The sequence below is a fragment of the Tribolium castaneum genome, chromosome 6 (assembly GCF_031307605.1).
Source record: "Tribolium castaneum strain GA2 chromosome 6, icTriCast1.1, whole genome shotgun sequence".
NCBI classification, from domain to species: Eukaryota; Metazoa; Arthropoda; class Insecta; order Coleoptera; family Tenebrionidae; genus Tribolium; species Tribolium castaneum.
In genome coordinates, this window is record NC_087399.1 from 5,876,393 (window position 1) to 5,898,309 (window position 21,917).

General features: G+C 41.5%; 8 protein-coding genes across 12 annotated transcripts; 3 read left to right on the forward strand and 5 right to left on the reverse strand.

The window, feature by feature from the left end:
• Nucleotide 1: 1 nt before the first annotated feature.
• Nucleotides 2–1,782, forward strand: LOC663911 (ankyrin-3). Its single transcript, XM_969940.5, has 3 exons — nucleotides 2–191; nucleotides 238–365; nucleotides 416–1,782. The coding sequence occupies exons 1-3, from the start codon at nucleotides 141–143 to the stop codon at nucleotides 1,752–1,754; spliced, it is 1,518 nt and encodes a 505-aa protein (XP_975033.1). The 5' UTR covers nucleotides 2–140; the 3' UTR covers nucleotides 1,755–1,782.
• LOC100141581 (uncharacterized protein) lies at nucleotides 1,769–6,257 on the reverse strand. The gene is made up of 9 exons (XM_008198623.3): nucleotides 5,868–6,257; nucleotides 5,389–5,824; nucleotides 3,664–3,840; nucleotides 3,425–3,616; nucleotides 2,893–3,375; nucleotides 2,614–2,841; nucleotides 2,373–2,566; nucleotides 2,150–2,279; nucleotides 1,769–2,105 (listed from the first exon to the last, which is right to left on the reverse strand). Exons 1-9 carry the CDS (start codon nucleotides 6,095–6,097, stop codon nucleotides 1,896–1,898), a joined length of 2,280 nt encoding a protein of 759 aa, XP_008196845.1. The 5' UTR covers nucleotides 6,098–6,257; the 3' UTR covers nucleotides 1,769–1,895.
• Nucleotides 6,258–6,376: 119 nt separating this feature from the next.
• On the reverse strand, nucleotides 6,377–8,192 carry LOC663891 (uncharacterized protein). The gene is made up of 4 exons (XM_969921.4): nucleotides 8,003–8,192; nucleotides 7,900–7,953; nucleotides 7,580–7,843; nucleotides 6,377–7,322 (listed from the first exon to the last, which is right to left on the reverse strand). Exons 1-4 carry the CDS (start codon nucleotides 8,054–8,056, stop codon nucleotides 6,432–6,434), a joined length of 1,263 nt encoding a protein of 420 aa, XP_975014.1. The 5' UTR covers nucleotides 8,057–8,192; the 3' UTR covers nucleotides 6,377–6,431.
• A 15-nt stretch (nucleotides 8,193–8,207) lies between these two features.
• flr (flare) lies at nucleotides 8,208–11,823 on the forward strand. Its single transcript, XM_008198622.3, has 9 exons — nucleotides 8,208–8,453; nucleotides 8,562–8,683; nucleotides 8,736–8,826; nucleotides 8,882–9,210; nucleotides 9,449–9,733; nucleotides 9,788–10,258; nucleotides 10,894–11,127; nucleotides 11,269–11,419; nucleotides 11,468–11,823. Exons 1-9 carry the CDS (start codon nucleotides 8,438–8,440, stop codon nucleotides 11,575–11,577), a joined length of 1,809 nt encoding a protein of 602 aa, XP_008196844.1. The 5' UTR covers nucleotides 8,208–8,437; the 3' UTR covers nucleotides 11,578–11,823.
• Nucleotides 11,753–12,744, reverse strand: LOC663869 (longitudinals lacking protein, isoforms H/M/V). The gene is made up of 4 exons (XM_969900.4): nucleotides 12,565–12,744; nucleotides 12,336–12,509; nucleotides 12,159–12,258; nucleotides 11,753–12,112 (listed from the first exon to the last, which is right to left on the reverse strand). The coding sequence occupies exons 1-4, from the start codon at nucleotides 12,742–12,744 to the stop codon at nucleotides 11,826–11,828; spliced, it is 741 nt and encodes a 246-aa protein (XP_974993.1). The 3' UTR covers nucleotides 11,753–11,825.
• CSN4 (COP9 signalosome subunit 4) lies at nucleotides 12,710–18,137 on the forward strand. Of its 2 annotated transcripts, none has more exons than XM_015982666.2 (5): nucleotides 12,710–12,845; nucleotides 15,388–15,467; nucleotides 15,517–16,220; nucleotides 17,629–17,857; nucleotides 17,908–18,137. In XM_015982666.2, the coding sequence occupies exons 1-5, from the start codon at nucleotides 12,763–12,765 to the stop codon at nucleotides 18,042–18,044; spliced, it is 1,233 nt and encodes a 410-aa protein (XP_015838152.1). In that variant the 5' UTR covers nucleotides 12,710–12,762; the 3' UTR covers nucleotides 18,045–18,137. The 2 variants fall into 2 exon arrangements, with proteins under 2 accessions (XP_015838152.1, XP_974969.1); XM_969876.4 differs by lacking the exon at nucleotides 12,710–12,845 and adding an exon at nucleotides 15,119–15,341.
• On the reverse strand, nucleotides 12,898–14,993 carry sds22. The gene is made up of 4 exons (XM_969888.4): nucleotides 14,839–14,993; nucleotides 14,513–14,786; nucleotides 14,303–14,465; nucleotides 12,898–13,560 (listed from the first exon to the last, which is right to left on the reverse strand). The coding sequence occupies exons 1-4, from the start codon at nucleotides 14,876–14,878 to the stop codon at nucleotides 13,075–13,077; spliced, it is 963 nt and encodes a 320-aa protein (XP_974981.1). The 5' UTR covers nucleotides 14,879–14,993; the 3' UTR covers nucleotides 12,898–13,074.
• Nucleotides 18,138–18,230: 93 nt separating the features above from the next.
• On the reverse strand, nucleotides 18,231–21,075 carry LOC662925 (voltage-dependent anion-selective channel). 4 transcript variants are annotated; one of them, XM_015982667.2, is made up of 4 exons: nucleotides 20,806–21,075; nucleotides 19,421–19,971; nucleotides 18,493–18,701; nucleotides 18,231–18,438 (listed from the first exon to the last, which is right to left on the reverse strand). In XM_015982667.2, exons 1-4 carry the CDS (start codon nucleotides 20,995–20,997, stop codon nucleotides 18,347–18,349), a joined length of 1,044 nt encoding a protein of 347 aa, XP_015838153.1. In that variant the 5' UTR covers nucleotides 20,998–21,075; the 3' UTR covers nucleotides 18,231–18,346. The 4 variants fall into 4 exon arrangements, with proteins under 4 accessions (XP_015838153.1, XP_064213646.1, XP_064213647.1 ...); XM_064357576.1 differs by having other exon boundaries at nucleotides 18,493–18,710; XM_064357577.1 differs by lacking the exon at nucleotides 20,806–21,075 and adding an exon at nucleotides 20,350–20,553 and having other exon boundaries at nucleotides 18,493–18,710.
• Between the last annotated feature and the right edge of the window lie 842 nt (nucleotides 21,076–21,917).

Here is a 21,917-nt window from a genome sequence, read left to right on the forward strand (position 1 = left end):
TTGATAAATGATAAAATTATTATTTTGTCATATTGGTATTACCACGTATTGCCTATCACATAACCTAGCTTTCTTCAAATAATTGTTACAAATGAAATTGATGGAAAATTGATGAAGATGACTCGTAAATCGTTTAAGTGATGTCTGTCTCACATAATTGTGATGAAAACCGCCGAAATCTCTTATCTGAAGTAATAATTTATTTTGACATAACCTCAAATTTAGCCTTTGCTCCAGGTTGAATCAGCAATATCTAACAATGACCTTGCCACCCTCAAGCAGCTTTTACCGCACCCTTTTGACCAAACCACCCTTCAGGACGAAAACGGCAACAACCCTCTGCACTTATCCATAATTTACGAAAAGTATGATCCCCCCTAACGTTCAGTAAATCCCTACCAAGTCCTGGTTTCAGGAACGCAATTTTTGACTACTTGCTTGATAAATTCGACTTGGAGGCGCAAAACCACTCCGGACACACAGCCCTATCCCTGTCCCTGCTCTACCACAGCGACATTTTCATAATCGAGTACTTTGCCCTGGAACTGATCCGCAAGGGGGCCAACATTGAGGTAGTTTTTAGCGATAATAACACAGTACTGCACTTGGCCCTCCAACGTCACTACTTCCAAGTCGCCCAGCTTGTAATTGAAAAGGGGGCCGATTTAAACGTGCAAAACGACGCGGGGTGCACCCCCTTACACATGCTTTTCCACGTAAAGACCGACCCCGAAGGGGTGACTGAGGGCGTGGGGCTCATGCTGTACCACGGGGCGGATGCCAGCGTCCGTGACAAGAACGGGAACGTCCCCTTCGAGCTTGCGGTAATTTATGATCGTTATATAAAAGTAGCGCAGGAAAATCTGTTCTTTTACACGTTTGATTCCAACTCGAGCTACGAAATGTCGGACGAGGTGTTGTTCGAGTTGTTGGAGTCCAAATCATCGTTGTTTTTCCAAATTGTTGATTACGTTTCCGAAGTTGTTTTTGTCTCAGGTGTGACGTTCTCGCCGTTTTTGTTGTTTCGGATCGATCCGAATTTTCTTAAAGTTGTAATCGGGAAATTTGACTACGTTGTTCGGAAAATCCTAGCGTGTCCACCCGACCATTTCAATTGGTTCCGGTTCAGAATTGAGTCGCTTCAAAATTGGGAAATTCTACTCGCGAGTCATTTAAGCGCGGACACTATTGAATTCATTGGCAGGTTTAGTATCAGTTGGTTGGTTAAAAAGCTAGATGAGGATCAAGTGCCTCCGAAAATAATTTTAGGTTTTTTGTTTTACTTGCTTTCGTACGGTTTGGAGGTTTCCGAAATTGACGTACAGGCTGTGTACAAAAAATTTGGTTACTGTGATCTTTTCAAGACTTTCTTACACTTGGATATTAAGAAAAGCAAATTAATGAACACCGATATACTCCCGAAATTAATTTACGACGTTAGTTTAGACTTGGGGACGTTCCTCACAGACCCTCACGACTTTTCAATCAATGCGATTGAAAATTTGTTGGATTATTACGCCGACCCCCAATTAAGACAATTTTGCAATAAACTGGGAGTCAAAAAACTTGTGGTTAAATCAACCGCTTTGCCCCAAGTGCCCCTCCTTGTGCAACTAGCCAGAGACACGGTGCGCAAATACCTGGTTGAAAAATTCAGTATAAGGCACCCGAAACAATTTTTCAGCCTACTTAAACAACTACCAATCAGCCACATCCATGAAAAAATCCTGTCGTTTGAAACCAAACTGTATTGAATAAAACAAGCGAGCTTTTATAAACTTTTATTCAACCATTATTATCACAGATACAAGGGTAAAACCTAAATGAGTACATCCCAAAATACGTAAATTCGGAATGTTTTTCGTTTCTTTAAGTGCACTTGGCTTTGGCCTGAATCAATCCCGTAATTTATTCAGATTGGTATTGATTTGCGAAACATCTTCGGGAGAGTGAGCAAATGACAAATGCAGTTGCCTCAAAACTTGCAATTTGTATAAAACCTTCTGCTTTCGGCTCGAATTGCGCCACTCACGCAAGGTTGTCCCGATTATGGTCAGTGTTTCCATACGGAGTGAAGTGACACATTTTATTTTCTCATCGGGGAACTACAATAAACATTCAGGTGTGTCTATGGTAGCGTTTGACTCACCTTGGTTTGGCAGCAAATACACCACATTGTTTTGAGTTTGAGGATGGGGTCGATGTTTGTTAGAATAAAGCCCAGGAGGTTTGGCACCGTTATGGGGAGGTTCCTGGGAAAGGCGCGAGATTCCGATTTTCTGGAGAAAAATTTTGAATTTTTAGGAGAAAGTGTTTACAAATTTTTTATTGAAAAAGTTGAACTATTTTGATACTATCTTATGTACCAATACCTGACAGAGGGGAAAAATAATATCGTCGGAAAGCTCTCCATAGTGTACTCCCATGGCAGTAAATTAGAATCGCCGTCTATCCTCACAAAACTTATGTCTTTGACTGGGCTCAACAACCTGGCTGCTGTCAAAAACATGTAGGCAAAACCGCTACAAAAAGCACATTGTTTCGAATAATAAAAAACAACGACGACCTAAAAGTCTTATTTTCAATGACTGAACACTTGAATAAATCACTGACTTTATTGGGTTGAAGCACAGTTGGTAAAAAATCGCCAGTTGTTAATTCCCTCACACAAAACTGACTCGACCTGGAGCAATTTAAGTGAGGATAAACATGATCAGACTTCGTCCTAACGTGCACTTTCGACCGTAGAGATCTTGGTAAAGTCTTTTGTGTAAAATTAGAAATAAACAAACGTAAATTATCACTATTTACGTTACCACTCATCACGTAATGAGTCTCCATCTAGGGAAAAAATTGATCAATTAAATTAAAAATTTCATTTAATTGGCCCACCTTATCATTAACTATAACAACCCCTGTTTTCTGCCCCAAACCAACCCCCAACCGTTCGGCAAATTGATAATACCTCAAACTATCAATCGCTACGAACTTCAAACTTGAATTGCTTGCACAAGCCGATCCTGTGATATTAGCCCCGCCTTCGAGGCCACGTGACTCAAAAACAACCTGGCTGTACTGTTGCGTCAATAGGAAACCGCGACAGCGGTCTACAGATTGCTGTAATACCGGCTTGGCCAGGACCGAACTCTCGCAAAATTTATTCAAGGACTCTTTGTCCACACAATTACAAATATCCGTATTGTTCGTCCAAATGTTGGGCACGTTCGTAATCACCGGTGGGCGAGTGTGGCATTTTTGGGTCATTTTAACATAATTTTTACGGTTTCGTAACCGTGATTCTCTTATCAGTTTTTGTCGTGTTGTGAGGTGAGAATTGTTGGCACAATTGTAATAATCGTAGGCGGCTTCGCGCAACTGAAATAATTGTGACGAGTGAAAAATTGTAAAAATAATTCTGTTGTACCATATCAAAGTGGTCGGTTTGTTGCAACAGTGGGTTTCTAGGAGTGAATAAAATAAGGGTGGGGCCGGGTTGCATGAAATTTGAGAGACTGAGGCTCTTCATGCCAGTGGGGGAAACCCAACTGGTGATTTGATGTGAATTTTTCAAAATCCAGGATGTCAGGGATTCGGTGGTCAATTCGCCTTTAAAATCCTTAAAATAATTCAGTTAAAAATTATTTTTTGTTGTTTTAAACGCACAATTGTTCCGTTCCAAACATGGAGGCTTATGGAGGGGTCAAAGTCAGATTTTTGAGGTAGGACTGCAAAAATTGTATCCCTGAAAGGGTCCCTCTCGAGGAACCTCAATGCTGTTGAGTAAAAAACGGCATATTCGTAGCTGCCGGGCAGAACATTTATTTTACCCAATACAACGGTCTGTAAATTAAGTAATCCGTAATGACTGAAGTTAAGTTGGCATCGCTGACTATCAAATTAAAAAAAAAATCGAGTAAATTATGCCAAAAAATTGTCGATGTTAAAGTGAAAATGGGTATAAAACCGCGCCATCAATAATTCAGTGTTGCCAATTTAATTTCCAACTAGCGAGTTTCTTTGTCCGGACTACGGATATCTAAAGGTTAGGCTATGAAACGACGTACAAATAAAACGTTCCCGTCCTCGATCGTTCCGTTAATGTATGTTATATTTACTTTTTCAAACCTTGTAACTCGTTTTTGTACCAAAACCTTGCATTTCTGTGAGATTTTGTCGACAAAAAGCCGAGAGTTAAGCAAATTATGACGAAAATAATGTTCACTTTTGAAAAATTAAAGCAAAACTGATAGTACTTTGCTTGTTTCGACAAGATTTCTTAAAAACCAAGTCAAAAAAATAAAACAAAGTTGAAAACGAAGTTATTTATTTTACCTTTTCAAGCCTTTAAGGTGCATTTCTGTATTAAAATTTCATGTTTTACTGCGACATTTCGCTAAAATAGACCGAAAAATCACCAAATTAAGCCGATAGTAACATTATTTCGGGCTTTTTCCAACATCTTTGAAGTTTTTTTTTAGACAAAAGCGCAGTTACTTCAGAAAATTTCGTTAAAAACAGGCCTAAAACCCACCGAACTAGTATTTTTAATTTTTTAAGCTTGTAGGTGATTTCTTGAGCTAATAAACATTTACTTTGCTATACTAAAAAATCACCAAAGACTGAAAAATCGCTAAATCTAGTAGTAAAAACACTGCTTTTGCTGTGTCTCTTGTGTGTAGCACATTGTTTTCGAAATGTCACGTTCAAAACAAGCCAATAATTTAACCAAATATGGAGAAAAATTAAGTTTAATTTTTATTTCTGTTAAAAAAAACATCTTTATCTAGTTATCTCGTTTATGAACAAGATTTCGTCAATAACAAATCAAAAAAGTAAAATATTCCCTTCAGAATAACGGTATTTTTTACCCTTCAAGCCTTTAACTAAAAATTCTGTTTTCCTGCAATACTTCGCTAAACAATTTAAGTCGATAATTACATAACTCTAGCTTTTTCCAGCGTTCTAGCTAATTTCTCAACTAGAATTATTATTATTATTTCCTTAAAAATAGGCCAAAAAAAACTTTGACAACATAGATAAGGTCTCGCTGACTTTTTAAAAAATTTTCATTCTTTCTTGTATCTTTAACCGTATTCGCAGTGCCTTGAACAACACGGGACGAAGCGCAAAGTTTAAATAATTTTTTTTCTCATGTTTCTTATGAAAATTTTAGTCGTCCATTTTTCTAAGTTCACCATTTCTGCATTTTTTTCAAGGTAATTACTGAATTGGTGGTTAAATTCAAATTAATTTCAAACGATTTGGTGACAAATTCATTCATTCATTCATTTTTACCCTACCGTACTATTTCTTTAGGTACCGAATTTGTATCTCGTTTCGTCTCCTAAGTTATAGTCCTCCGTAGTCCGGACATAAATTATTACTTACATCATGTTTGCCCATGAGTTCGTCAACTGTCTCAGGCCGCAAAATGGGCTTGCACACATTTTGCAAAAATTTAATTATGTGGAAAGCCTCCAGCGGCCCGTTGTATTGTATCCCTCTCCCGTGTGTGGGATAGGCGATCAAAACGGGCCACTTGTACACTTTGCTGTACTGCCTTTTGCACTCGCTGCCTGGCTGCCAGCAGTTAACCGCCACAAAAGCCACCTCTTTCTGCATATACTGCGCTGCGATTTCCAGCTGCTTGCGCGCCGTCTGGCTCTCGGCATCCCACGGGGCGTAAAACATGACAAACGCAATATCGCTCGAGCGCGCATCTTCAATCGCCTCAGTGATCTGCCCCCGGTACCAGTCCGTCACTTTGGAATTTGGAGGGAAAAACGGGTACGCAGCTGGACTTTTGCTCACTTTCGGAGGGGTCCTGAAAGCCGCGTTAGACGTGCCTGGGCCGTGGGGCCACTTACTCGTTAGTTAGGGCAGCGTAGGCCACCGCGATGATAATCATGATCAGGAATTCTTTGCACAAGTTCAACATTTTGAGGGTTAACGTGGGACGGTCTGCCACGCTCGCTTCGGGATTATCGGTGTCGCTATCTGAATCTGTCGCGACAACGTCGGGGTCATTATTGTGAGTGGTCCCTGGGTCAGGTGCTGGCGAGGTGTTACAGTCCGACTCTTGTACCGGAGATGACATACCCAGTTGACCTCATACCATTGAACCTTGCTCGATTTCACGTAAACTTGCCGCGGATTCGGAGAATTTTGCTCTTTGGTTAGGTGAAAAATCGAAATTTTACGAAATTTGACATCGTGTCAGCACACGTCAGCTGTCACGCTGTCGCACGAAGTCCACCAACTGCGAATGTGCAATGACAGCTGTCACCCCCCAACTTAACCAAACAATTATTATTATTAATTATCCTCACAAATTTTTCCTTCCAATGAGTAACGGGGAATAAGAAAAAACACAAAACACTGGTCATAATTTTTTATTGATAAAAAATTGTACACCTCATAAGACCTAAGACCTACTCCTGCCTATCTGCATGCAACTGCGTGGCTCCCAGCCTGGCCGGATCCTGGCTGGGATAATGCACTGTGCTTTTGGAGGGCCCCCCTGTCGCCTCACTCGTCACAGTGCTGCTCGAAGCCGCTGTGGGGACATACGCCGACAACTGGGGCGGATTAAAGAAAAATGGGGGCATGGGCGGGGGGCCGAACATCGGCGGAACGATGAGAGACGGCGGTGGCGGCATATTCGGCAATGGAATGTGTCCCGGTTCGAGATTAAAGAAATTATTACTCAATTCAGGCAGAGCCCCCGGAAGGCCTGGCACAGGTTCATAGGCCTCAAGTCCCGGGTTAATCGCGGGGCCCGCGCGTCCTTGAGACCGCCCCCATTTGATGGTAAGTCGGCGGCCGCCCAAAATCAACTTATTGAAGGTTTTTTCGGCGGCCGTTTCAGCGGCTGCTCTGGTCGTGTACTGGACGAAGGCGCATTGCTGTTTAGGGACTAAACTAACAGAGCGGATCTCCCCGTATTGGTAGAAGTGGTCCCTGATGTCTTGTTCGGTGAGAGTACCAAGATTGCCGATGTATAGAGTTGTGATGGTTTTGTCTTCAGGGGGCGGTAATGCAGGCATGGCTGCCGCTCTTTTCAATAATTTATCAGCAACAGGGTCGTTCACGCCGTAGTAGCGGTCTTTTATGTTTTGATCAGCAAGGGGGTCTTCAGGATCTGTTGGCTTCTCGTGTCTGTAAGGACACTCCTCGCCTCTTCTGCACTCCCCTTTCACCCAAAATGAACATACGTGGGGCCTGTTTCGTTTGTAGTAGGGGGCTGTTCGCGCCAAACGCATTAGCAAGTCATTCGGTTCGTTCAACTTATTCGACAAAACGCCAGTATCCGACCGTTGCAACTGCAAAATAAGAGGTCGAAATTCAGATAATTGAATGGCTTTTTACAAAGTCAATGTTATTTGCTTAAAAAAGCCTGAACCGGAAATATTTAAATCAAATCTAGAGGGTAAATCTGGGTGTGGATGTGGTGAATTTGTTTTTTTTTGATTTGGCAAGGCTGATGTGAGTCATGGAGGCAACATTACCACATAAAAAAACACTAAGCTCTTTAAAGCACTCAACTGCCTTCGTGGACGCAAAATATAATAAAACAAACCTCGCGCTCCATATTCTGGATATAATATTCCTTATTAACGTCGCTCTTGGGGAGATCATCCTTGAGTTTGAGGGCAGCGTCCCGGACCTGTATAGGGAGGCCGTACTCCAAGTCCAGGAGACACGTCTGACACACGTTCTTCAACTTGCTACAAGTCTGGCAAACTTCTGTCTTTTTGAAACGCATACGAGCCCCAGGACACCACCGAAACACTGTGAAAGGGCGCGCACAGATTTTACACTCCTTGCCATATTTTTCTTTAGTCTGAAATCACATTTATTGAATAAATCAGGGAGAGTTGTGGCCCAGGAGATACAAACCATGCGAATATAAGGGTTGTCCCCCAGACAGGTTTGACACAAAATCGGGAAGTCCTAAAGTGAGGTTAAATCAGATTTACACTAGTTCCAGTTTAGGACTTACCGCATCCTCCCAGTTTTGCCGATTGTATGTGTTTGTTGTTTTTGACGTTGCCATTGCAGTTTCACACCATTTATGCTCGGGTTTTGCTCAAATTATACGAAAACTAAAAACAAGCTTTATTGATAGTTACTTGACGTGACTCAGTGCTGCCAACCTGTGTATGGGAGGGGACGTGGCGCAGGCGTTTTGGGGCGAGAGGTGATCCATTTATATCCTTTTATGGCAAACATAACCGCTAGATAAATAGGTTTTGCGAAATTTGTGAAATAAAATTATTTGCCAAGTGTTCATAACCAGTGCGTGTGCCAAGAGAATTTCTCGTAAACTGCCAACACGTAGTGTAAACTTTTCTACTACAATATCTCCGTGTTCCACTTGAGGATTCTTACCATTTCCGGCAAACCGGATCATTTTTCACATAAAAAAAACAGGAAAATGTCATTTGCATCAAGTAAGTGTGACCGTTTTTTGTTTCATTTGACAGGTTGCGATAATCAAGCCACCCCGTGTAATTCCGGTTGGTTTAATTTTGAAATGGAATTTATCTTATCTTTTCCAGAGAGTATTTACGCGACTTTGCCGCGGACCCAACGAGGACAGCCCCTGGTGTTGGGCGGGGATCCCAAAGGCAAGAACTTTCTCTACACCAATGGCAATTCCGTGATCATTCGCAACATCCAAGTAAAAAAAACCTTTCCTCCCTTAGAAACCCACTCCAATTGGTTTGTTACAGAACCCTGCAATTGCCGACGTCTACACGGAACATTCCTGTCCGGTAAACGTCGCCAAGTACTCCCCTAGCGGCTTCTACATCGCCTCTGGAGGTAAATCAACACACTGGAGCCCCCGAAAATTAAAACAAACTGGTTTTATTTCTAGACCAATCGGGCAAAGTCAGAATCTGGGACACAGTCAACAAGGAGCACATCCTTAAAAATGAGTTTCACCCAATCGGGGGGCCCATCAAAGATATCGCTTGGTCCCCTGATAACCAACGAATGGTCGTGGTTGGCGAAGGCCGCGAACGCTTCGGTCATGTTTTCATGTCCGAAACGGGAACTTCCGTTGGCGAAATCTCAGGCCAATCAAAACCCATCAATTCCTGCGATTTCAAACCCACGAGACCTTTCAGAATCATCACGGGGTCTGAAGACAACACCATTGCGGTTTTCGAGGGGCCCCCGTTTAAGTTCAAAATGACCAAGCAGGTAAGGAGGCCACGACTCGTGTCGCCAACCCACAAAATTAAATACACTAGCTTTGAACTGACAAACCAACACCACTTTTAACGCAATTTCACATTTTTTTGACCCAATTTACCTTTTTTTTTATTGCGTGATAATCGAAATGTCCTTGACGAAAACTAATTTGGGGGGAAATACCTGTTCATAAAGTAACCATAGGTGGCTATGATTTTGGTCAACGTCACGTGATTGTTTTTTACAGGAGCACAGCAGGTTTGTGCAAGCCGTTCGTTATTCACCCACCGGTAATTTATTTGCCTCGGCTGGGTTCGATGGTAAGGTGTTTCTGTACGATGGTACGTCCTCCGATTTGGTGGGGGAAGTGGGAAGCCCCGCCCACAGCGGGGGCGTGTATGGGGTTAGTTGGAGTCCCGACGGTAAACAATTGCTAACAGCCAGTGGGGACAAAACTGCGAAATTGTGGGACGTGGAAACGAGACAAGTCGTCTCTGAATTCGTCCTAGGTTCGACAGTTGAAGATCAACAAGTGGGTTAAGCCACGCCCACTAACGTCCTCTTTTAAGTATATAATATTTTATAGGTTTCGTGTTTATGGCAAAACGAATACTTGCTCACGGTTTCTTTGAGTGGTTTTATTAATTATTTGGATATTAATGACCCAACGAAGCCGCTCCGGGTTGTTAAAGGGCACAATAAACCCATCACTGTCTTAGAATTGAGCGAAGATCGTGGTACGATCTTTACCGGGTCGCATGATGGTAATGTGACTCGATGGAACGCCGAAACTGGGGAGAACGATCGGGTTGAGGGCGTGGGTCATGGTAACCAGATCAATGGGATGAGGGTACATGGTGGTACTTTGTACACTTGTGGTATTGATGACTCTTTAAAACAAATCGACATTGAGGGCAACACGTACAAAGGGCAAGATTTGAAGTTGGGGTCGCAACCTCGCGGAATGGACATTTTAAAAGAGCAAAATGTGGTGGTCACAGCGAGTGTTAACGAAATCACCGTCTCGCAAGATAACAGGAAAGCAAGCACTTTGAAGGTTTGAAACAGTCAATTTCGAGCAGTGGTCTATGGCTTTAAAATTAAGTTGGCAAACTTGACTATCAAATGTCCCCAACACCAACAATTCAATATTTCCAACTTCATTTCAGTCAGAGATCAATGAGAAATTCAGTAAAGTGACAAGTTTCATAATTAGTTAAACAGCGAACTGTCATTTATACAAATAATAACTGTTAAAATTTTCAGTTTATCAAATTTACAATAGGATGTCTCACCTAAGACTTTCAAGCCCGATATTTCAGTTATTTGTCAACGGATTCTTATGAAATTTAAAAATCAGATATTTTAGAAGGTAAAGATTAGATATAATCCAACTCAATTCTTAAAAACGTCATTTTTACAAGCCTTCTTAAAATGTTAAATCATTTAAACTTGTACTAAAAAATATTTTTTTTGTGTGGCCACCTATTTTTCAAGATTTAATCATCTGATAATAGAAATTGGGCTTAATTTTAAATAAAAGAATTTTTTAACTTAATTTTTTAGCTCCTAATTGAAAAGCTCGAAAGTGTTAGGTGAGCCACCCTGTATGAAAGTTTTGACGAGTCGCTCTTTGCTGATTTTCTTTTTTTGAAAGCATTTGTTTTATCTTATTGACGAAAACAATTGAAGGTGTCTTATGAACCGTCAAGTGTCAGCGTTTCGCCGCGGGGTCACGTGGCTGTGGGTGGTGCCATGGACAACAAGGTGCATTTATACGAACTGAAAGGCACAGAGTTGGTACCCTTGCAAGAATTGGACCATTTGGGTGCCGTAACAGACGTTGCCTACTCTCCCGATGACAAGTATCTAGTGGCCTGTGATGCCCACAGAAAAGTCGTACTGTATAGTGTTCCTGAATACAAGGTAAGTTTTTGTGCGTCTGTAGTTACCATTGATGAAATTAATTGTTGCACGCATTCGGAACAGAATGTAAGTAATAACCAAATTTTAATTGTTTGCTTTTTACACATTTTTCGCGTTTTTGATTACAATAATCGTTATTAGCTCGCCACCAATCAAGAATGGGGTTTCCACAACGCGCGTGTTAACAGCGTTGCTTGGTCGCCCGACTCTTTGCTAGTCGCTAGTGGTAGTTTGGACACGAGTATCATTATCTGGTCTGTTGAAAAGCCCGCCAAACATATTATAATCAAAAGTGAGTAGTTTGTGTTAAGTAAGGGCGGAAAATAAGGGTTGTTTTCAGACGCTCATGCTCAAAGTCAAGTCACTAGATTAGCCTGGCTTGACGACCAGACTTTGGTCTCAGTGGGGCAGGATTGCAACACGAAATTGTGGACCATCACCAAGTTCTAATAATTTTTTTAAATGGCCTTTTTGCATTTAACGTAAAGCTTTTTTATTTATTACATACAGTAGGGTGATGCAGTGGCGGGCCTAACCGACGTGTCAATTAATTTATTTCAAGTATTGATTTTCTAATAGTGTAAATATTTAAATCGAGGAGTGTTATGATGAATGAAAAATCTGCTAAATCATCCAAATACTATAATCTAAAAAGTATTATTTTTGTTTATATTGAATAAATAGCTGTCTGATAAAGTTCAAGTTATTTTTTTGCGCTTCCTGGTGTGGTACTCCTCTGGGTGTCGGTACGAGACGTGTTTTCTCAAAGCGTCCCGACTTCGTGACACGTGGGGGCAAGACTGGCAGGCATGGTAAGCCTCTTCGTGGGTCTCCATGTGCACGCGCAAATTGTACTGATTACTGAGGTATTTGCCACAAAGGAAGCACTTGCAAGTTTCAGACAAGTCTTTCGCATGTTTTTTACTCGGAAGCGAGTAACTGTCGTCTTCTTCGTCGTTGTTTTTCAGGAAAGTTTCCGCAAAATCTGTAAGAAAATTAAGAGGGGACACCAACAAGCCGTTCGAGCTTACGTTCGGTTGCTTTTTCCGAACTTTCGGTTTTGTGCGCATTGTCGGTTGAGTTTGGTCTTTTTTCGCTTGAAATGTCGTTTAGTTGGGGTTTTTCAGGTACCTAACAAAATCTAGGTTTACGTTTGGTTACATAACGGGCCACGGTGCCAATAAGTAATTAGGGCTTTGGGGACTAACCTTCATATCACATAGTCCTTGTATTTTGAGGAGCTTGGCCAGGGAGAGCAGCCCTGGCAGCTGCTCCTTGGAGACCACGCACTGCCCCCTGTATATGAACGCCAGGACGGCCTTAATGTCGCTCAGGGCGACGTTATGCAGCACAATGACCGGATGCTGCGTGTCCCTCATTTCCTACAAGTGGGCGTAATGTCGTTTAAAAATAGACGGTGATTTCGCGAAAACTCACCTGGAACAGCTGGAAAAAGTACACACTGCACATTGCTAACACCAGTTTGTGCGCCTTAACGGTGTGGGATTCGACCGAGATGGTGACATCGGTGAGAACGTCGTTTTCGAGGAACGTGGTGAGGTTTTTGAGGAGGGTGAGCTCTTGGTAGTGCCATCGCAGGACGAACTGCTCGCTCATTGTGACGCGTCAGCTTGGATGGGAAAAATCGCAGGAACTGGCCCACAAACCCAGAATTTATCCAGCTTGGCTATTTTTAAAACTACTGGAGAACAAAACAGGTGCCAGCAAATTTGCTAACCTTTCAATTTCAAACGGAAATAACACGACGGGTTTATTGTTATTTGGTTTATTTTTACGTAGCAGGGGCTTATCAAAATTAAAACCGATTTTCACAATTGGGTGATTGGTTTATAATTAGACGCCTAAAATTAATCGTTACTCATTAGCTAATCAACTCATAAATGCACAGATGGCAACGGTGGTTTCCTTAATTTACAAAACAATATTTTACAACTGACACAAAGTCGCGTCGATCTGGGTTAGAGAGGGCGCGATCATCTTCAATTTCCTCCTGTACATCGGGTCCTTCTCGAGCGGATTCCGCTCCAAGTAAACTGTAGCCAGCTTTTTGTTCTTCGATAAATTCTCGACAGTTCCCCAATCGGAAACTTCATTATCATTCATCCAAAACTCCTCCAAGTCGTTCAAATGCTCGATGTTTTCAATCAACTTTATTTTATTTTTCGCCAAATCCAAGGTCTGTAGCAACGTGTTATGCGTAAGATTTTCTATTTTATGAATTCCGTTCTCGGAAATGTACAGTTCGGTCAATTGTGTGAGCTTATCCAAATTCTCGATACGCGTTATTCGGTTGCTTTGCAGGCTCAGACACGTCACGTTGGTCAGACTGTCCAAGTTTTTTATTTTTGATATTTTATTTTTGCCCAAGTAGAGGTGGGTCAGGGCTGGCATGTTTTCCAGGTTCTCTATGTCCTGCAATTAGGACGGTTTTAGAAGTCACAGATTATGACTAACAACTGAAAACACTCAAAGGATAAACTACGAAGATCTAAAGGTTAGAATATGAAACGACGTACAAATAAAACGTTCTCGTCCTCGATAGCTCCGTTAATGTCGCCAGAGGGCGCATTTCAAAACATGGTTGTATTTTTATTACTGTTCACACATAGCAAACAAAAAAAAACAGGCAGATATAGCATTAAATTCTCAATATTCAGAGATAAACACAGTGCAAAAATTTTATCGTAAACTTTTACCAATTTTGCACTCTGTCAGATATTTTTCAAAACGCTGCGAATACGGTTACAGATACAAGAAAAATGTTAGGAAGAAAATTGTAGAGAATTAAATTTCCTACAAAAAAGTCCGCGAGACCATGTTCCTATCTTGAACCATTTAGGCCCCAAAGTCGTTCAAAGACGCTCAAGCAACGGATTTCCTTAATTTTGCCGGTGGTCAAGTATTGGAAAGTTAATTCGTACCTAAACTATTAAAGATAGAAATATGGTGTCGCGGACTTTTTTGTAGAAAATTTTATTCTCTACAACTTTGTTCCTTACACTTTTTTTGTATCTTCAACTGTATTCGCAGAGCTCGCAGAAATATAAGGTGGAACGCAAATTGATAATTCTAAGCGATAACATTTATCAAAACGCTGGGAATACGGCGCAGTTTCGTCTCCTAAGTTATTATCCTCCATAGGATAAACACTTACCCTAATTTTGTTGTCCCCCAGCTCCAGCATTGTCAGCTTCTGCAAGTGCTTCACATTTTTGATTTTGCTGATTTTGTTCGACGACAGGAAGAGTTTTTCTAAATTGTGCAAATTCTCCAGTCCCTCAATCTCCTTGATACGATTAAACGACAAATCTAGAATCCTTTTAAAGCCATATTTCGCAACATTCACAAATGAGTCACTCCTTACTCTAAATTAACCAAACATCCCAGATTTTCCATTTTGACGATTTGGTTATCGTACAATTCCAATTCGCGGAGCGTGACTAACGTGTCCAAATTCTCAATTTTGGTGATCAAATTCCACCTCAGGAAGAGGCGCTCGATTTGTGTCAAGGGCTCAAGGTTTTCGAGCTTGCTGATCCTGCCATGGTTTAGGTCCAGCTCAAGGGTGTCCGGGTCTATTACCATTATTTCGTTGACAGTGGCCCCTTTTTCCTTATTGTCGTTCGAAGTGGACGTCTCTGGGGCTAACAATGAGCATGGACTTTCGACGAAAGTAACGAATTCTCTTACCGGGCTCGGGGGAACTCTCGTTTTGTTGCGGAGAAGGCATTTTTCGCACTCACACTGGACTATTTCTGTTTATTGCAATTTAATTAAGTGACTAATTTAAAGGCGGGTGACAGCAAACATCCGTGACGTTTGAGTTTGACTTCAACACGTGCAGCCAACCTATTAAATCAAATCGTCTTCCCCTTAACCCCTTATTCACACGTTAATTAAAGTAAACTGTACTTGCAATTGGTCGCAAGTATTTATTTACAGAGCAAAGACAACAATTTACTTGCAAGTGTGTTTTTTAGACAAAATTACCACAACCGGCAATAGCGTTGTGTTGGCAATTGCTGTTTTGTCAGTCATTTGTCAAAAACTACTTTTAGTTAAATTAAAATAATTTATTATTATTTGTGGCCAAAATAGTAGCGGAGCACCATGTCGGAGAAAAGCGCGGCTATCCGCACCCAACTCTCCAACATAATCGCGTCCGGGGGCTCCCACAAAGACCAGGCCGAAAAGTGAGGTTATGTAAAAAAAATTAAAAAAAACATTAATTTTTAACAGATATCGCGGTATTCTTGAGAACATCCTCGCCGGTTCGGGCCCCGAGCTGACCGAAGGCTTGCAGATATTCATCGAAGCAAGTCCGTACCCCCCACAGCCACCAACCCAGTCTAACTCAAGTCGTTTCAGTTGTCAATGAGAACGTTAGTTTGGTCATCTCGCGCCAAATCCTGACCGAAATAAGCTCGCATTTGATGAAACTACCCGACGATGTTTCCAAAACTGTCTCACACTTTATGCTTGAGAAGGTGCAACCCCGGGTTATTTCGTTTGAGGAGCAGGTGGCAAGTATTCGCCAACATTTGGCCGATATCTACGAACGTAACCACATGTGGCGCGAGGCTGCAGCTGTCCTGGTGGGAATCCCGCTCGAAACCGGCCAGAAACAATACACCGTGGATTACAAACTTGAAACGTATTTGAAAATCGCGAGGTTGTATCTTGAGGATGACGATCCGGTCCAGGCTGAGGCTTTCATCAACCGGGCGTCGCTGCTTCAGGCCGAGTCACGGAATGAGCAGCTTCAAATTTATTACAAAGTTTGTTATGCTCGAGTTTTGGATTATCGGCGGAAGTTTATTGAGGCGGCTCAGAGATACAATGAATTGTCCTATAGGACGATTGTTCATGAAGATGAACGCATGACAGCCCTTCGGAATGCTTTAGTTTGCACTGTTTTGGCTTCAGCGGGGCAACAAAGATCGCGCATGTTGGCCACACTGTTCAAGGACGAGAGGTGCCAACAGTTGCCAGCAGTGGCGATTTTGGAAAAAATGTACCTCGAAAGAATCATCAGGAGGTCCGAATTGAGGGATTTTGAGGCCTTGTTGCAGGTACGTGTATAAAAAGTGTTGTATTGTTAGTTGCATAACTATGATAAATTTGTATTTTTTTGAGTCCTTTGTACAATTAAATACTGAAAAATTATTGACATAAAAGTATCATCTTGAATTAAATTGATTGAAACAAGTTTTAAAGAAAATCTGCAAAAGCAATAAAAATACTAATACCATTTGTTAATTTGATAATCAGTATTATTAATTATTATTAATATTATAAATAAAATTATTATTATTAATTATCACCCTTACAAACGTATAATCATAAAATGAAGATGAATGTATTCAAATACCAACACAAGTAATATCTCTCTTAAGGGACACCTCCGATAAGCGGACCCCTCTGACAAACGGGCCTTTTTTTAGATAATGTATTTTAAGCGGACGCTCCAATAAACGGACGCGCACAATGCAATTCAAATCCTTGGAAACAAAATATCTCCTTTAAGCGGACAGCACATCATACGCGCGTGTGATTAATAGTTATTATGACAATTGATCAAAAAAATCGGGGAATCACATAAGTAGGTAGTACATGTTTTATGGAAGTGTAACGTTTGTGAAAAGCGAAGCCTTTTATTTTAGTTTGTTTTTATATATAAATTGCTATTTCTTTTCCATTAAGCGGACAAAAAGCATGTCGGTGTCCGCTTATGGGAGGTTTCACTGTAACCCTAACTTTTTTCTCAGATGATTTATTCCCGATGTCATTTTAGGAACATTTTTTTGTCTCATTAAAGTATTATGGTGAAATAAGATTGCTGGTTTAGCACGTTTTAGGTTTCTGTTTAATCAGAGCCGGATTACGGTTACACTTTGTGTAATGCATGTGCTTTAAATAGTTCACACAGGGAAAAATGAAATGTGTGTTAAGTTATCTACTGATATTTCCTCCTTGTAAATGCCGATGAACTCCACTGTGAGTTTAATTTAAGCAAAGCTGCGTTAAATTTAACCTTTGTCTACTTTTGACTTAGGTTTAGTACCAATAAAAACGATTTAATTAAAGTTCTTAATTGATTTCATATTTATTTAATTGATTTTTTATTTACAAAAAATGAATTTCATAATACTGTTGACGTCGATATTTGTCTACGTCGAAATAATGCGCGCCGAGACGGATTCCAGAAATCTAATAATAAACTGATCATCTATATAACATCTCACGAGGTTATTTACGTGTGAGAATAAAAAAGTAATGTGATGCAACGGAGCAACTAATTGAGGATAATACTCTTTATTGTTTAATATCGTCACACTTTGTAAACACAGTGATGCATGAGTTGTTTGCCGTAATTGCAGGTCTTATCACTTGCTTAATTAACGGGAATTAACTAACGCTTTATTATCACAATGTTGCAAAGGTTAAGCGACCTCTTATAAAACTGTCGATTCATTGTAGCCCCACCAAAAGGCGAGCACCATTGATGGGTCAACAATTCTGGACCGCGCCGTTATCGAACACAATCTCCTGTCTGCTAGTAAACTTTATAATAATATTAGTTTCGAAGAGTTGGGAGCTTTGCTCGAAATACACCCTTCCAAGGCTGAAAAAATCGCAAGTCAGATGATAACCGAAGGGCGAATGAACGGTTACATTGACCAAATCGATTCAATCGTCCACTTTGAAAGTACTAAAGCTGGTGTTGTTTACGATGTGTATTTGATCGCTTTGTTCCAGCTCGTGAAACTTTGCCCCAGTGGGACAAACAAATCCAGTCTCTCTGCTACCAGGTGAATTCAATCATTGAATCAATCGCAAAAAGCGAGCCCGAATGGATCAGTAAGGTGATGGAGGAGCAGATGGATCTTAAGTGAAACGTGTCTTTTGTAAATTACATTTTATTTGTTTTACAATACTTGTCATAATCATAAAACAATTGAATTAAAAGCTTGCACAAGTAAAAAACACGTGTGGGAAGTAGCAATTTTTTGAGAAGTATCCGGAAACGGTAACAAAAGGACGACTTCACTAAAACTACTACAAACTGAAAATACAAGACGTATTCATGTATATGTTTTAATACTAAAAAGTCCCATAGAACAATTAAAATATCTACAATACAGCAGGCTGAAACGTGTCTTGGTTCTAATACAATTTGGAACTGACGAATCTCTGATTAAGCCTCTAACTCAACGGCCAGACCGATCTTGTGGCCGCCGTTATTGAAGTTCTTGCCGTCAATGAGGGCCGACAAAGTTAGAGTCACACCTGCCAACCAAACAAAGCCAATCAACCCCCGACCAACCTCCCCCAACTACCCACCTTCACGCAAACGCTGCTGATACCCCAAACCGATCTGACTGGAATTGTTGACCTTGGCGCGAATCGCGGCGTCTTGATCCAAGTCGTATTTAGCCCCTATTCCGAACTTGGTGTTGTTGCTGCCAGCAGACCACGCCAACTGGATGCCGGTCTCCAACTTTGGGGACAACTTCTGATAAATGGACCCTCCGAACTCCTGGCCGTCATCGCTGTGATCACTAAACGTTACAAAAGGGGATTTAAACGGGGATCAGGGAGATAAAGGGCCCCTCGGGATCTGGCGGGGTTTGGGACAGTCAGGTTGGTATCACCTACAGTGGCACACCCGGGGGGGTTACATGATTTAAATTTTAAACTTGTTTATATATACATTAAAAAAAAACAAACATGCGTCGCGTAAGTAGGTGTGTATAAAAATAAAACGTCAGTAAACTTTTTTCTGGATAAAACGGTAAAAGAAACAAAAAAATCTTTAAAGTTGTTCTATTCTTTAAAATTATTACGAAAAGACGCAGAATCCCATTTTGAATTCTTTTAAAACCGTCCAAAATCATTTACACGAAATTTTGGTACTCTGATTAGTTTCAAGGCAAATACATCGAACCAATGTAACCTTTGATTCGCCAGAAATGTATTATTAAATTTCAATTTTCAACCCTCTTTTAGATTCAGCAATTTCAAACTTAGAAGAAAGATTTACAAAAATATTACAGAATTTTTAAATTCGGAAAAAATTGAACACTACAGGACAAAATAGATTAAATGGTTTAATTTCTTTATAAATCCACCGCGGTATTGAAGTAATTTGTGATGAAGTTTTACATATTTTGAGTCCACGAAGAAGATGTTTTTAAATTTTTATACAAATTTGTGAATATTAATGTTTGGCCCCCTCAAAAAACTTGTGAGTGCGCCACTGATCACTTACACATTAGTGTGGAGAATGAAGTCTCCAGTGGAGAAACCTAGGGCGAAGTTGTTTTTGGTGAGTTTGGACTTTTGGGTGTCGAAAGCCGTTTGGTAACCCGCCAGCCAGCCTTGGTGCCCCACGACGGCAGCCGCCTGGATCAAGGGCCCACTGGAGTCCAAATCAACGTCGCAGTTGAGGGCCACCCTATCGTTGGTAAACGCGGTTTTGACGCGAGCTGACTTGCTCCCAGTCTGTGGCGAAAAGGTCAGATCTGAGGACAACTTCAAGCCTTTGAGGAGCTGATCCTGGATCGCAACTTCCGTAGCCAGAGTATTATCCGTGTTCCACTTTTCGGAGAACGTCAAACCGTACTCTTTAACCTTATATTTGGTCTCCAACGACCCGAAAACCTTCCCCGACTCCTGGTTAGACACACCCCCAGTGTTGAACTCCACCCCTGAGCCAGTCTTCGTCTTGCAATCCAGCTTGATGAGCCCGAAGTGGTAGCCCTTCCCGAACACATCTTTGGCCTTCTTGCCGAGATCGGAGTACGGTGGTGGGGCCATTATCTGCAACCATAGACCCGTTCAGAAATAACCCTAACCTTGACTTTGTCCGATTTAGTTTGACAATTGTGGAAGTGGCTCCAGCTCCACCTCGCGACCCCAACCGCAACCAAGCGGCGTTGGCCCCCGCCTGGGGGCCCCATTGCACCCCAACGGGACCGCGGCCGCCCAAGGTCGCGCCACGGGGCCACGCCGCCCCACCCCTCCCGCCACCGCGATTTTCCGAGAAAATCCGGAAAATCAATCGAGTCACGTCTTACATAACAAGCGAGGATCGGGGCACAGGCCACTTGACCGGCCACCCGGGGCTGCTGGGAGCCGCAAGTGCGGGACGTGGCCGTTCATGTGACCGTTTCGCACCATTTCGCAAAATTGGCTCACCTGGGCTGAATTAAATCGGGTTTGAAACTAAAAGGGCCGACTTATTGCGTTGTTCGAGTGGGAATAGGACCGGCGCTAGTTTCGAAATCGTTCACCGGGTGGGTATTTCAAGCGTTTTAACAGTTATTTTGCGGACAACCGGACCCACAAACGAGAACGTTCTATTGCTGTCTTTTGCTAGACGAGGATGGCGCGGACGAGGCGTGCGGCGTTGCCACATCAGCGACCCCACTTGGTGCCGATTTCCAAGTCCCTGTACCACTAATCACTGATTTTTTTCCCTAATCGGGACAACAAAGCACATTTGTTGGATATTATCGCAAATTACGTAATCCACCAGCTGTTCGATAAACTTGCGGAAAGTGCGCCAGGGCACAACCCGGCAACGCCGCCCTACAGTGTGGCCAAGTTGCGTTTTTGAAAATTGGTCCCAAAATCGAATCAAATTATACAAACCAGGCGTTCTTCGCCCGATAACGAGGGGCAACAGCTGGGCGAGCACGTCTTTTTCCAGTCCCCGACCTTAGGGTTAGGGTCGTACTGCAAGCGCCTAACTTCAACTTTTGGTTTTTCATTTTTAACGTCCGAATCTCGTACTTTGGGGTACCCGAACTTCTTCTCCTCACTTTTGGTTAGAGGATTTTCCATTTTATGAGAAAACGAACCGATCTTTAGCACTTATTTTCTCGCATTGTGACTATGACATTTGTTTTGGAAAAAAAGACAAGTACGAAACGTCACTTGATTTATTGTTGCCAAGTTCCGGTTGTTTTTCCCGGAAATTTTCATTTCCCCGGATTTTGGGGCCGGGTTAGGGTTTTTGCGTGCGACCGTTGGCAGCGGTTTGAACTAACCCTCATGGGGGTATTTATTAGGGATTTCATTAAATTATATTTTTTGACGTAACAATGACATCTACGCTTGCGCCAGGGTTAGTCAAGCGGCATAGGAGAAACGGTTTATTAAATCATACTATCAACATGCGGCGCCACGTGCGTTATCTATGCAGATTTCTGTAAATTTGGGGTACGTAGCACGGTCGTTAATAGAAACTACTTATGCCATCTTTTGGTAGTGTGATTTCAAATTAAATCGACGAATTTATCCAAAAATCCAAAATATTAAGCAACCTTTGGCGCGCAATGTCACACTACATTCAACGGTGTCAAAAAGTTTTTTCAATTTTAAATGTTTCAATTTCCAATTTGAATTATTCTGCTACGTGTTGTGTTCGTGGTTTTCTCTTTTTATTCTTATTTGAATTCGTTTGTTGGTGTTATCTACTCCTAAAGTAATCTCAAAAACATTTAAGTTTTGAACTTTCGAAGGCTAAAATTTGGTAAGTCGGGATTTTTTTGCCACCAAAAATACTATGTAATACATATCTCCAGCTCTGGTATGGACCTATTATACACTTAAAAGGCAACCTACAACGTTTATTAAACAACTTCTAGCTGGCTGGAACACATGATTCTGGAAACAGTGCATCTCTTTACTTGTGAAAGTTATCCAGAAACAAATCGACTTGGGCACCAAAAATAACTTCGAGAATTTAAACCAAATTTCAT

Coding starts and splice junctions, on each gene's coding strand:
- LOC662925 (XM_064357576.1), bottom strand. CDS start 20,997: ATGGAAAATCCTCTAACCAAAAGTGAGGAGAAGAAGTTCGGGTACCCC. Junction 18,711..19,420: donor TTCATTCTCCACACTAATGT/GTAAGTGATCAG, acceptor TGTAACGTTTAG/TGATCACAGCGATGACGGCC. Junction 18,439..18,492: donor TCAGCAGCGTTTGCGTGAAG/GTGGGTAGTTGG, acceptor TTTGGTTGGCAG/GTGTGACTCTAACTTTGTCG.
- LOC663891 (XM_969921.4), bottom strand. CDS start 8,056: ATGGCAACGTCAAAAACAACAAACACATACAATCGGCAAAACTGGGAG. Junction 7,954..8,002: donor GGCAAAACTGGGAGGATGCG/GTAAGTCCTAAA, acceptor ACCTCACTTTAG/GACTTCCCGATTTTGTGTCA. Junction 7,844..7,899: donor ACAACCCTTATATTCGCATG/GTTTGTATCTCC, acceptor ATGTGATTTCAG/ACTAAAGAAAAATATGGCAA.
- flr (XM_008198622.3), top strand. Junction 9,211..9,448: donor AGTTCAAAATGACCAAGCAG/GTAAGGAGGCCA, acceptor TGTTTTTTACAG/GAGCACAGCAGGTTTGTGCA. Junction 10,259..10,893: donor GGAAAGCAAGCACTTTGAAG/GTTTGAAACAGT, acceptor AAACAATTGAAG/GTGTCTTATGAACCGTCAAG.
- LOC663911 (XM_969940.5), top strand. CDS start 141: ATGTCTGTCTCACATAATTGTGATGAAAACCGCCGAAATCTCTTATCT. Junction 192..237: donor GCCGAAATCTCTTATCTGAA/GTAATAATTTAT, acceptor CCTTTGCTCCAG/GTTGAATCAGCAATATCTAA. Junction 366..415: donor TTATCCATAATTTACGAAAA/GTATGATCCCCC, acceptor TCCTGGTTTCAG/GAACGCAATTTTTGACTACT.
- LOC663869 (XM_969900.4), bottom strand. CDS start 12,744: ATGAGCGAGCAGTTCGTCCTGCGATGGCACTACCAAGAGCTCACCCTC. Junction 12,259..12,335: donor AAGGACTATGTGATATGAAG/GTTAGTCCCCAA, acceptor AGATTTTGTTAG/GTACCTGAAAAACCCCAACT. Junction 12,113..12,158: donor TTCGGAAAAAGCAACCGAAC/GTAAGCTCGAAC, acceptor ATTTTCTTACAG/ATTTTGCGGAAACTTTCCTG.
- sds22 (XM_969888.4), bottom strand. CDS start 14,878: ATGCCTTCTCCGCAACAAAACGAGAGTTCCCCCGAGCCCG. Junction 14,466..14,512: donor GGATGTTTGGTTAATTTAGA/GTAAGGAGTGAC, acceptor TGGCTTTAAAAG/GATTCTAGATTTGTCGTTTA. Junction 13,561..14,302: donor TGGGGGACAACAAAATTAGG/GTAAGTGTTTAT, acceptor TCCTAATTGCAG/GACATAGAGAACCTGGAAAA.
- CSN4 (XM_015982666.2), top strand. CDS start 12,763: ATGGGAAAAATCGCAGGAACTGGCCCACAAACCCAGAATTTATCCAGC. Junction 12,846..15,387: donor ACTACTGGAGAACAAAACAG/GTGCCAGCAAAT, acceptor AATTTTTAACAG/ATATCGCGGTATTCTTGAGA. Junction 17,858..17,907: donor TTCAATCGTCCACTTTGAAA/GTACTAAAGCTG, acceptor GCTTTGTTCCAG/CTCGTGAAACTTTGCCCCAG.
- LOC100141581 (XM_008198623.3), bottom strand. CDS start 6,097: ATGTCATCTCCGGTACAAGAGTCGGACTGTAACACCTCGCCAGCACCT. Junction 3,376..3,424: donor AAACCGACCACTTTGATATG/GTACAACAGAAT, acceptor CAATTATTTCAG/TTGCGCGAAGCCGCCTACGA. Junction 2,567..2,613: donor CTGTGCTTCAACCCAATAAA/GTCAGTGATTTA, acceptor TAAGACTTTTAG/GTCGTCGTTGTTTTTTATTA.